We start from the raw sequence: 12,291 nt of genomic DNA on the forward strand, positions 1-12,291 counted from the left end.
TAATGAAAACATGGGTTTCAAGTGCCAGCACTTGCAGACAGCGTAATCGCTCTTTGGTGCGGATTCTGTATGAAAGGTGATCGTTTTGCACTGTGAACTGCTTGTTTCTGCTCCCTTTTGTCCTGCCTTTTTTCAGCTGAAAGATGTGCAAGCTGCTTCTCTCTGGACAAGTCTAGATAAAGAAAAAAATAAATATGGGGAAAGTCATGGAAGGTGACTGCCTTAGGTTTGGCTTTTAGGGCTTGGAGGAGTAAAGTTTTCTGTGCTGTTCTTGCTGGAACAGGAGTATAAAGACAGAACAAAATGCATGAGGAGGAAGCCAACATGCTGGAACGGTAGATTGGTTCTGTAGTTAGAGTGTTCTCCTAAGAGATATTTGTATCTCCTTGCCTCTTATTTAAAAAAAAAAAAACAAACAAAAAAAATAGTGTGACCGCTGATTATTGACATGGGATCTGTTGGATTTCTCTCGTATTACACTGTCTGATCTTAAAGCTCAATTCTCCATGTGTACCTTGTAAATTCTGTCTCCGCCGAGTTTTCATTACTTAGCATTTAACATTTTTTTACATTTTTATACTTATTCATCTGCACAAACTAATTCCATGAATGACATCATCTTTCATGCAGGGATGATGGTAGCCCTGCTATCAGATGATGGTTATTAGCTATTCCCCAGGAGCAGGTAGATACTAATGGTTTACGCAGCCGGAGTTTGTTGATGCTCAACAGGGATTTTCTTGTTTCTCCTCCATCTCGGTGAACACCAGGAAATAACGTACAGCGTTTCTCATTAAACACAAGATTATCCCTTTGGAATTCTGCTGGCGCGGAAGAATTCACTACATTTTAGAAAATGTCGTCACAGTAACCAGGTGATCGTTTCGTGCAATTTCGGTACCCTTTTCACCGTGACTTCAGCCTGTGACGGCCGTTATCCTTCGGGTGGCTCCTCCTGTGCAGTAACTGCCGTTGTGCTCCGCTCTCGGTTGGAAGCGCAACGCGGGCGCCTGTTCGGGGCTGCCGCTTTGGCCGCGCGCCGGCGGCTCGCGCAGCGGTGGCCAGCCCCGGCCGCCCCGGGCCACCGAGGCCGTGCCGGCGGCACACCGCCGCTGCGGCGGAAGGCGCGCGCCGCCCGCCCCGCGCGCCCCTGCCGGCAGCAGCCGCCTTCCGCCGCGCGCTTCCGCCGCCGCAGATTCGTCACGCTCTCGCCGCGGCTCGGTCTTTTATTTTTTAGCTCTCCCCTCCCTTTCCGCGTCCCGCCCGGGTGCAGCCGCACGGGGAAGGCAAGGGAAGCCCCCGCGCTCAGCCCGTCCCTTCCTCGCCGAGGGCGGGCGTTGGGGCGGGCGCCGTCCCGGCTCCGTGTCGAAACGGCGGGGCGGGGGAGGGAGCGCCTCGTTTACTCGCCGGGGCGTTCGACGTGGAGCCTGCGAGCGGCGGCGCCTCGGCGGCGGCAGGGCCAGCGCAGCGCAGCGGAGCGCAGCGGAGCGGAGCGGGGCGGGCTGCCCGCGGCGCGGCGTAGCGGCTCGACATGGGTGAGGAGCGGGCGGCGGCCCCGCCGGCCTCCGCGCCTGGCACCGGCCCCCGCGGCCGTCTGCCCCCCGCCCCGCCCCGGCCCCGGCGGCCTGTGGAGACGGGGGGCGGGGGGGTACGGGGAGGGCGGGAGCGGCGCCGCCGCCGGGGCAGGCGACCGGATCGGTGTCGAAGGGGGCAGGGTGAGGGGAGGGGATCGCCTCCTGACTGCCGGCGGCGGGAGCGGTGGCTGCCCACCTGCCCTCAGACCGAGCTCGCAACGCGGACCGGGCCCGGCCGGGCGGGTCCCCGGCGGCGGTCGGGTTCCTGGCGCTGGTGTGGTCCCTCTGCGGGGCGGCGGCGGCTGCAGCTGCTGCTGCAGCTGAGGCGCTTCAGGGCGGCGTTCTCGGCGGTTCGTTGCGAGCTGGGCGCTGGCCGGTCGTGTGAGCGGCACAGCGGGGGTGCGCGTTTGGTCAAAGATCGTAATGCTTCTGCGTGCCTGGGACTTGTACGAGTTAAACTCTGATGCAGGTTGGTAGCGGCTTGCTAATAAGGCATTAATTACGAAAAGAGGTTTTGTAGAATAGTAAATAGAGGGAATAGTAAGAGGCCCTAAATCTAGGGGTTAAGTGATTAACATAAATCTGTCCTATTACAGATGGTATTTGAGCAGTGTTTTAGTGTGGGAAAAGCATATTAGAATATAAAAAGAGGGAATGAGAGGTGTCTGGCAGTAAGCAAAGTACTGACTGAGAGGAAAGAGTTATCATCTCTTAGGCCTCCGTGGATCACATAGTAGCCTTCTACTTTAAATGTTTCTATTTAAATACCTTTTGCAGCTCAGTTCTTTAAGGTTATTTGTCTGTCTGAGTAAACGCTGCCGTGGACAGCACTATGCAAACTGGCAACAGATGGTCCCTTACACCTTCTCTTTGTTTTCCAGGTCTGTAGTGTGCATGGCTCCTGTGATGGGATGGGCTTAGAAGCAGTAAAGCTCGTTGCTCCCTCCTTTCCCTGGAAAGGCATCACAGATGCCTAGAAAGGCAAACATAGGGCATAATCTTTATCAAAACCTCTTTCAGTAAGATTTTGGTTGCAAATCTTTAATTTGTCTCATCTCTGATTTTTTTTTTTTTAAATTTATCAAATGTGTTTCTAGCTTGTTTGGTGTTTCATTACATTTTACAGGGTTTAGGTGGATTTACAAAATTATTATTTAGCATTAGATATATTTGTTAGAAAAATCATTGGAAAAAATGTCATTGTTTCTGGCTTAGAACATTAGTATTCTTTCTACACTTAAACATCTAATAGGTACAAATCAGATATTAGTCTGGCCACGAGTACTCTTACGTGCATTTAAAGAATAAATGAGAAGTTGGGGCAAGCCAGTTTTGGGGGGAAAAAAAAGGGGGGCATTTAAAATCAGCTCCTAGACTTCTCTGTATCATTAATGTACTTAATTTAGTGCAGCTTCATAGTTTGTGATGGATTGTGATTTAACACGTACCTACTGCTTTATACTTCATTTTAAGAAAAAAGAAGCAGATGGTCCTGTGGGAGACCATAAACATCAGAAAGAATTCTTTCAGGCTTCAGCGTGTCCTTGCGTAGTCTCTTGCGTTGAAAAGATAGAGTCCAATACAAACAAAAAAGAAGTTGGCTCAGATTTTGGCAAAGGAGAGAAAAGGAAAAAAAATCCTAACCACAATGAGGAAGCTTGATGTTGCCGCAATGTGATTTTGCTGGATTGAGCTACCATAAAATAGCAGCATAGTTCAGCTCACAGGTATCTGGGCGATAACCTGAACTTGTCTATTTTCACTGGAGCACAGAAACATATTGTTGCTCAGTAAGAAATGAGGCCGATCTGTCTGCCTTTCCATATCCTCCATATTGCTAGCTGACATTGAAACATCTTTCTGTTCTGTTTTTTGTAGGGGGCTTTTTCTCCACCATCTTTTCCAGTTTGTTTGGAACTCGAGAGATGAGGATTCTCATCCTGGGACTGGACGGAGCAGGAAAAACAACCATTCTCTACAGGTTACAAGTTGGAGAAGTTGTTACCACCATTCCGAGTAAGTGATCAGTCCCTTAGTGAAAACAGCCGATTTGCCTGTAGCTCTAGCATGTAAGCTTTGTCAGCTGAACTCGCTACACGCTTCCTTCATAAACAAAAGGACTTTAACGTTGTCGGAGCCTTGCATTGTTGCATTTAAGAACTTTCTTGCATAACAGTGTGCTACGGAAGTACTACGTAAAGGAATATTTTATGCTGCCCTGCTGAATGCAAAAAGTATTATTTGAACTTAAGATTGTCACCATGGTTTGGCAGGCTTTTCTTGATAGGCAAATGTTCAGTAAATGCTAACTATGTAAGTCTTTTGTCTCCAAATACAGCTATGATGCGAATTCTAGAGATCATTATTATTGTACAAAAGAAATTTTACATAGGATGGTGTCAGTGAATCGTACCTATTTAATTTCTTTTTTTTTGACAAGGGTCTTCAGTTTGTTATATAAACACTTCTGTTTAACACAGAGAAGAAATTGGTTTAACTTTACATTATGTAGAAGGCATAACAAAACGCAACGTGAGATCTCATGGAAGGAGAAGATACTTATTTAAAAAAAAAAAAAGTAATTTATTTCACCAATTGTCTTAGCATTCATGCAGCCATACCCGCCTATTACAAACGCCTAGATGTGTGTGCCGAAGCAGTCTGGCTAGGATCGCTCTGTGTAACGTGAAGGACAAGGGATGCTTGGCTTTTCAGTCCCTGTTGTGTCTCTTGGGCTCCTGAATGGCTGTGATAAACTGACTTGGGTCAGGTCTTTTTTACCTTTTAGAAGCCAGCAGTGTACTACGCCATAATCCTTTTGCCCTAGGGTTTTGCTTATTTCAGCCTCCATAAATTTTAAGCAGTCTGCATCCATCATTCACTTCCCTGTGTTGCGTTTCCCTGGACTGGCAGGAAAAGGAATGACGTATGTGATGATACGCTGTAACCTTATTGCCATCTTCCAGATACCACGGTGTCAAGTCTTCTGCTGAGAAATTGGCTCTGCTGTGGTCTTAGGAGAGCGCAGATCCGGTGTTGACACAAAGGACGCAAATTCCTTGTGTTGACACAAATTCCTTAGCGTTTTATTGCCGTCAGTTGTGTACTTGGTTATCAGAACAGGCCATTCCTTTAACCCTTGCTCTGTTTCTTTTGGTGATTTCAGGCACACTTCTGTTCATTTTCAACAACCTTAGCGTTTGTTAGAAATCTCTACAATGTTTGCAGTGTGTTTTTATTCGTCAAAGAAAAAAATGACCACGTTATTTTGAGCCATAAATGTTTGTTGGGGTAACGTTGCAAAGGGCATCATGTAGCTACTGAGAATTTCAGGCCTGAAAATTTTAAACTAAAAGTGCTGTCATGTTCTTCAGAAAAATAAAAGAAAAATCACCAACAGTGAAATTGTTTAACTTTGTTTCAGCCATTGGCTTCAATGTTGAGACAGTGACATACAAGAATCTGAAATTTCAAGTTTGGGACTTGGGAGGACAGACAAGCATAAGGTAATAGATCTCTTAACATCAAAAGATATAATCAAATTTCTCTAAAAAGTGCTAAGTTCTTGGAATTCTCTAGCTGGCACTTCTGAAAATTGGTTAAGTAAAGTAAGTTTTAAAAACAGCCCGTTGTCAGGAGAGCGCTTTCATCTGACAGTTCAGTTAGTAAAACCTGTTTTGGACTACAGACTGGAAAGAAACAAGTGAATGTTTTCACTTGTACACAGTTTTGCTTTGAAAAATGAGTTTACTTGTGTAGTAGACAATTGTGTAGCATTCTGAGAAAGAGGGAAGTGAGTGATGCAAACCCAAAAAGATACTTAAATATTCTTAAGAATGCAAAGCTAGGAAGTTGAATTTAGGTATAGATGATAATTTTTTTTAGTGAGCTTCAGAAGTTTTGTAATGAGTCATTGCATGCATAATTGTAGTGATCTCCTCAGTACCCCTGTATGATCTTTTCATGATTCCTTTTTGAATGCTAGGTAGTAAGGTGCAGTGTAGTTAGTAAGGAAGGAAGGAAGGTGCAGTTAGTAAGGTGCTGGTTCCTTCCCTTTTTAGTTCCAGTAAGAAAGTTCATTTGTTTTGATCCTTGTTAATTACTTGCCTGTATGAATCAGTCATTTAAGATTTCTCTGTTTATCCTTCTTTGGTGACCATAACCATTATCTATGGCAGAAGCTGGTGTGTTTAAACTTTCTTTGCTTCCCTGTCCCTCAGTTATGGACCTGATGTCCTGCAGGCTGATTCCCAAATAAAACTCTCCCCAGCACTTCTGTCCTTTCCCTGTCTTCAAACTGCTTTCCCCGCCCCCCCTCTGCTATTGAGAGTGTTTGTACTGTACTGTCTGTTCCTTTTTGTAGCCTCTTGAAGATATCTTCTGCTTGCTTCCTGGGGCCTTTCACCCCAGAGGCAGTTTTTACTTCCTCTGGGTAATCTGGTTTTCATTATCTGGCTAAAAAGTGCAAATTGTTTGACTGGAACTTATCTTTCTTTTGCAGGCCATATTGGCGGTGTTACTATTCAAATACAGATGCAGTCATTTATGTAGTGGACAGCTGTGATCGAGACAGAATTGGCACTTCAAAATCAGAGCTTGTTGCTATGTTAGAGGTAAGAAAGAAAACAAGGATGACAATCTTACCGGTACAACAGGAATCGAGACATTAAAACCTTGGTTTTTGAGCAAATGTGAGATTTGATTCAGTGAAGCTCCACTTCACTTGTGAAACTTCAGCCCTCAGAATAGGCCCGTGCAACACTTCGGACTGAGAAGCGCTAGGTACGCTGCAGGTGTTTCACAGTTTTGCGCAGCACTGTCTGGGCACTCAGTCAGTCACATTTAGCCTTTCGGTCATAGGAAAATTTATCTGTCTGCAAGGACGGGTGCTCAGTACTTCAGCGGTGGCAAAATCAGGCCCTGAAGGATTAACAGTAATTAGTATCCTACTGTGTTTTGACGCAGAAGAACATATGTAGAACAGGGTAATATGAGTAAGAAGACAAGTTGAGCAAAACTTCATCCCCCCACCCCAAATTCTTGCAAGCTCTTCGATATGCCTTGTTAAATCCAGCTACCCGCTTGTTTCATAATGTAGCAGGCATAACCGGCCATGTTTTGAAATTGCTTCTATGATGTGATATCATGCTGGAATTGAAAGTAAATATCATTCTTTCTCTGAAGCATTTTCTAAAAAACAAAAAATCAGCAAACTGAAAATCGTTATAAGAGCTGCTGAAGTTTCTTTTCATTCTATGGGTTTTCTCTGCTTAATTAAATTCAGTAAAAGTCTCTGCAACAACTTGCGTGATTCCCTTTTATTTTTTTAGGAAGAAGAGTTGAAGAAAGCCATTTTGGTGGTGTTTGCAAATAAGCAGGACATGGAACAGGCCATGACTCCCACAGAAATGGCAAATGCACTTGGCTTACCGGCTTTGAAGGACCGAAAATGGCAGATATTCAAAACCTCTGCAACTAAGGGCACGGGGCTTGATGAAGCAATGGAATGGTGAGTAATAGTCTAATTATGCTAGCTTCGTTAGAAAAATATCTTTTACTGTTTTTTTTTTTTTTGAAGACTGGATCTGTGGAAAGTCTGTCTGACATAAAAGACAAAGAGTCCGCATTAGAAGAAAGAATAGCTTTCTCCTGAAAGTATTTCAACATAATTGAAATGACTTTTCATAAAGTGACTTAACCTTTTTCCTAGGTTGGTGGAGGCCTTGAAGAGCAGGCAGTGATACCAAGCTGACCATTGCAAAGAAAGAAGTTTCAGCTATAGCCGACATCCCTCTTTCTGCAGTCAAGTATTTTTGGGCCACAAATACTTGTAAATAGGACAGATTTGATTCCTGTAATGTGGATGCCTCTCTTGAATTGTAAAACTGAACCAAGTGAATGTCTGTGTACATTATGATATTCCATTTCTTTCTTTTTGTTTAAAGGATGTACTTATGTTAATTTGTATGAAAGTCTTACTGGCTGGGAAAGGTTTTTTTTTTAGTCCCCCCTCCCCCATTTGGTGGTTTTGAGCGGCTACTATATTTGTGTAATTAAAACACTAATAAAATCTGGAACTGTCAGCTGTACTCATAGGTGTGTTGCTTGCTAGAGGCTGCTTGCTTACAGAAACAAGGTCAGCTGCTGCCAGTTCTAACAGCCACATAGCTGAACATTTAAAGAGGTTTCCGTAAGCTGATGTTATACTTCAGAATCCGTCAGTGGAGAGACGATGTTCCAGTAAAGTACAGCAACAGAGATAAATAGTGTATCTCTAGCTGCTAACGTAGCACTGGTTTTCTGAAAGGAAAATAAAGGTCTTCAATAGCCACCTACTGCCCTGATGGGCCACGGCTGTAATTTGAATTTAACTTCCACCTTCATGAGCTGTTACTCCCATACTCTCAGTATAGCCAGAAATAAGTTGCTCAGTACAGCTGCAGAAACTGAAAGACAAATCAAAGTCAGGAGGCAGATTGTTTTCTCTCCAGCAGCTAGGATGTTCACAGGCATGAACGCAATTATCACATAACCCATCTTTTAAAAATGAAGTCAAATTTAATATAAAAAACCATGGTTGTTGTCCATTCAACTGTACATGCTCTGGTAAATATACAGGTTTGGAAAAAAAATTGAAAAGCTTTTATTTAAGATCCTAGATGAAAAAGAGGACCTGAAAAAATATGAATAAATACAATTAAAATATGTAAGTACCTTTTTTAATAAAAAACCCCAAACAGTAATTAGTTCTTTAGCTTGAAATTACTTTTTATAAATTAATCCTCCAGGAAGGAAAAGCCTTTTCATTCCACCATTGCTAAATCTTTCAGCGCGTGACTTCGAGGTCTCTTGGCCTTGTAGGTAGGGCGCAGGAATTCGATTTTTCTCTTCCTGGTTTCTGCTTTATTCTTATGTCTCTTCAGCTTCCTCCTTGCAGCAATGTCGGGGTTTGCTACAGTCTAGTGAAAACCAAGACATTTGTTTGTTAAGTTACAACGAACAACCGTCCCTGTGAACATCAGGTGCTTCCTAAGAAACCGGTGACTGGTAAGACAAGGCACGGGTTTTCTTAGGCTCCTCAAAACTGGGGGTATTCTGGCTGCTCTGCCCAGGTTTACCACTGCTCTTCAGGGAAGCAGAAGGCACGGCACCGCTGCCAGCCAGAACCTACCCACGAGGCTGATCTTAGTTTCTTGTGAAGTTTCAGAAATTAAAAAAATGAAACCGTCTCAATTCGGGACGAAGCTCTTCCTCAAACTCACCTTCCCGGTCAGCTCTCAAGCCTTTACAGAAACCCTATGTCTTCTTCCCAGAATAGAAAGCAGAATCTTACCTGCAAAGCCCTCTGCTTTTTCCTCATGGCTCTTTTCTGGTTGGCCTGTTTCTGCACAGAAGAAAAGGCAAGCGAAAAAGCCTCCAGTCCAACTAACTTCTTGAGCAGTTCTATGATTTCTTGGGAAAGGTTCTTCAGTGTTGGATCTAATAAAACAACATTAACTTGCTTAATCTTTTCAGCATACGGAATGAAAGCCAAGAGCCCAGGAAGGACTCCTCTTTCTTTACTAAAGGACGACTGTACTGATTCATCTTGCCCAAAATACTGTAGAGACCAGAGCAAAGGCACTTGTGAAATCTGCTGGTTCTTCACCAGCTTTCCCAGAGAACCACAAGTGGTGCTTCACACAGGCAAACAAAAAAACAACGCTGCTGAGAAGCAAAAGGTTTTTTCAGAAGGATAACGGCACCCCAGAGGTTATTAAAAGTGGCTTGCTGTAGAGAGCCACCAGGGCTCTTTGGGAATAGGCTTTGTTGGAAACAGGAGATGATTCCAGCCTTGTCAGTCAGCATCTCCGTCCAGTACGCACAATAAGGGCTGGCTTAATGGTTAGGATGGCTAGTTAGTTACAGTGTATTAACTACACTCACTGAAAGAAAACATACTGGAGGGGAAAAAGGCTACAAAGAGATGCTAAGGGCAAACGTTCCCCTCAGTCTTCCAACAGATCCCTCTTCCGCGTGCTTGTACAGCCTCCAGAGAAGCTTGTGTAAGCTGCTTGCCTCCACAACATCCTTCAGCGACAAGTTCCCTGGGTCTGCACCCCCTATCGTGTTAAAGACCATCTCTGCAGTTATTCTGAAAAATCATTTGAAGGCCCCTGGTTCTTGTGCTGGCAGAGAAAGCAGAAAGTTGATCTTTATCCACTCACAATACTGCCAATCTCCACCGTATCTTTTCCAAGTCTCCTACTTGCTTAGCTAAGGAAAAAAAAAACAAAAAAACAACGGTAGCCAAGGCAGCTGTTCCTTACCTAGAACACTGCTACTGCCCTCCTCCAAGTGTTTTCAGTTCTTTTGTATCCTTTCTGAGATGTGGGGACCCAGTGCTGCACACTGAATTTTCATGGCAGATACAAAGTACATATTTAGAGTAATATAACTCTTTTTTTTGTTTTGTTGTCTGTTCTTTTCCTGACATCATTGGATTTTGCTTGACTGACTTAACACATTTTCATGAACTATCTAAACACCGGTGTCTTGTTCTTAAGCCAAGAGTCTCTTGTGTTTAAATGGGAAGTTGGTTTGTCTTTCCTCCACCAGGCATGAATTCTTCAGATCTCTTAAAGAAACACGGATCTCCAGGGAGACACGAGTGTTGCTGCTCAGGTGGTACCTGGCAGGACAGAGTGACCTGGTCTCATTCGGGAGGAAGGGAGGAATTCTGTGCACGGTTTCACAGGCGTATGCCTGCCTGCAGACACCGCGTGCTGCATTCCCCTAGCAGACAGCTCTCTGCAAAGGTTACTTTGCTTTCAGTCACTGTGCACACATGGCAGACATTAAAGGTCATTTTCTCTATTTCAAAAGAGGGAGCTCGGGGAAAACATCAAGCAACCACCAAACTGGCGAGTCCAACTTAGACAGTCCCTTGCTCTACAGCAGCAGAATCTGCCATAAAACACACCCTGTTTTACATTAAAACTGAAACACCCTTTTAACCACAGGGCATGGATCTTCATGCCCCTAAGCTTCACAGCAGACCTAACATGGCAATTCAAAAAGAACGGCACTTACTTAGCAACAGCCTTGTTCTGGCTTCCGTAACACCCACACTCTGTTCCTCTCCTCAGCAAGGACTCCACGAGTCTTGTCACCACAAATCCACCCTTCGTCACTACACTTTTTCCACTACATCACATGCTCAAGCTTTACTCACTTGCATGTCGGAGCCTGCCTAACTTTAGTCCAGTCTGTTTTCTTTGTCAACATGTAGATGTTTGTTTCAGCTGTCAAAACACTCTCCCTCCTTTCCTGGTATTTTGGTAAGACTGCAAGTAGGTGAAATTCACGGATTATGACATCTATGCCTCAACAGACAAAAGGAATGACAGGCAGTGTTTGTGCCGAGGCGCAGCTCTGACACGCTTACCTCTTTGCTAGTCTTTGTGAGGGAAATCACTTACCTTGCTCTGCATAGGTGCTGTTCAGCTCTCTGTACAGAGGGGTGAGAACTGTTGGAAGGTACGGCTTGATCCTGTCTTTCCCCAGATCCACTGAGATTGCTCCCAGGAACTTAAAGATGCAGCTTCTCTGAAAATGAGCGTGTGGGACACGAAGGAAGGAAGGTTGGAAGGGAACTGCCTAACTGAACTGCTGCAGGAGTCACTGTTCAACGGGCAAGGCACTGTTTCAGATAGTCAGAAACTCACTGCTGTTACAAGGTCTTACTGCAGCCAAGTACAGCCTTTAAATGAGACACAAACCCATGGGATCTGTAAACCCGGGAGCTGTGACTTCACTGGGTTGGCAGCTGCTAACACTCTGAACAACAGGCTTGTTCCCACTGTCCTGTACTGAGGCAGCTGAAGACATGAAAGCTCAGCCTGTCTAACTCTGCGCCACGGGGAACCACAGTGCTTTTCCTGACGCTCTCCCACACCCTCCCCTTCTCCTAGCAAGTAACTCCACACTGCCGTTCCCCTGCCTGCGTAAACCTTGCACCCTTGGGCTTTCAAAGGCAGTGCTCTGTCCCCTTCAGCTTGGTGCCTTTGGCCTTCCCACCCTTCCACCGCCCCACACGAGGGCTGGAAGCAACAGCAAGGAGAAGCAGACTGGCGCAAGCCTTTCCTGAGAATCCCAAACAGAAATGCTTGTTGTTTCTTCGGCACCTACTAATCCTCACTTCAGCACCCTCTACAGCTGGTGCCCTGGAAGCAGAGAGCCAGAGCAACACTCTCCTGTGCAAGTGCCTACCACATCAAAAGCAGATGGTCTAAGCCGGTTCTTACCTTTAAAGGGACCTTAGGGGAGTATGCTGCTTCTCGCTTTGCCATGAGAGTGAGCTTCTTCATTAACCACAGCAATGTGGCTGGCTGGCCCTTCTCTTCTGTGTCCTCTCTTTCTCCCTCTGCTTGGGCAGAAATTTCTTTCTCTTCCTCATCTTCTGAGGCCTCCTGCTCTTCCACTTCACAGCCCAGTTCTCCTTCGGCCTCTTTACCTTCTTCTGACACAGGGGCTAGCAAGTAAACAACTTTTGCCACAAAAAGCAAATTCTTTATAACCTGAAGTGTAAAAAACAGAGTAGACAGTCACTGTGGGTTCCCCCAGCGTCAGCACCAGCAGCGCCCAGGGTATGTAAGAGCCAAGGCTAGATCTGAAAGAAGAACTGGCCAGCCCAGGAGGCTGTAATGGGTTCACTCCCTGCATGTTGCTCCTATCA

The 12,291-nt window shown here is 45.1% G+C and overlaps 2 protein-coding genes across 8 annotated transcripts in view; one reads left to right on the forward strand and one right to left on the reverse strand.

Annotated features, from left to right (window-relative positions):
- The first annotated feature begins 1,196 nt into the window (after window positions 1-1,196).
- Window positions 1,197-7,628, forward strand: ARL1 (ARF like GTPase 1). Of its 5 annotated transcripts, XM_082308640.1 has the most exons (7): window positions 1,197-1,535; window positions 2,456-2,593; window positions 3,453-3,590; window positions 4,999-5,080; window positions 6,076-6,187; window positions 6,905-7,083; window positions 7,285-7,618. In XM_082308640.1, the coding sequence occupies exons 3-7, from the start codon at window positions 3,500-3,502 to the stop codon at window positions 7,313-7,315; spliced, it is 495 nt and encodes a 164-aa protein (XP_082164766.1). In that variant the 5' UTR covers window positions 1,197-1,535; window positions 2,456-2,593; window positions 3,453-3,499; the 3' UTR covers window positions 7,316-7,618. The 5 variants fall into 5 exon arrangements, with proteins under 5 accessions (XP_082164766.1, XP_082164764.1, XP_082164762.1 ...); XM_082308638.1 differs by lacking the exon at window positions 2,456-2,593 and having other exon boundaries at window positions 7,285-7,619; XM_082308636.1 differs by lacking the exons at window positions 1,197-1,535; window positions 2,456-2,593 and adding an exon at window positions 1,639-2,455 and having other exon boundaries at window positions 7,285-7,628.
- A 666-nt stretch (window positions 7,629-8,294) lies between these two features.
- UTP20 (UTP20 small subunit processome component) overlaps window positions 8,295-12,291 on the reverse strand; it is a 65,684-nt gene continuing 61,687 nt past the window's right edge. For all 3 annotated transcript variants that reach the window (XM_082308633.1, XM_082308634.1, XM_082308632.1), the window contains 4 exons: window positions 11,861-12,133; window positions 11,036-11,162; window positions 8,908-9,053; window positions 8,295-8,533 (listed from right to left, as the gene is read on the reverse strand). In XM_082308633.1, the coding sequence (XP_082164759.1) occupies window positions 8,378-8,533; window positions 8,908-9,053; window positions 11,036-11,162; window positions 11,861-12,133 (702 nt within the window). In that variant the 3' untranslated portion in view covers window positions 8,295-8,377. The remainder of the gene's footprint in view (window positions 8,534-8,907; window positions 9,054-11,035; window positions 11,163-11,860; window positions 12,134-12,291) is intronic.

The sequence above is a fragment of the Platalea leucorodia genome (genome assembly GCF_965183815.1).
Source record: "Platalea leucorodia genome assembly, chromosome: 4".
Taxonomy (NCBI): Eukaryota; Metazoa; Chordata; class Aves; order Pelecaniformes; family Threskiornithidae; genus Platalea; species Platalea leucorodia.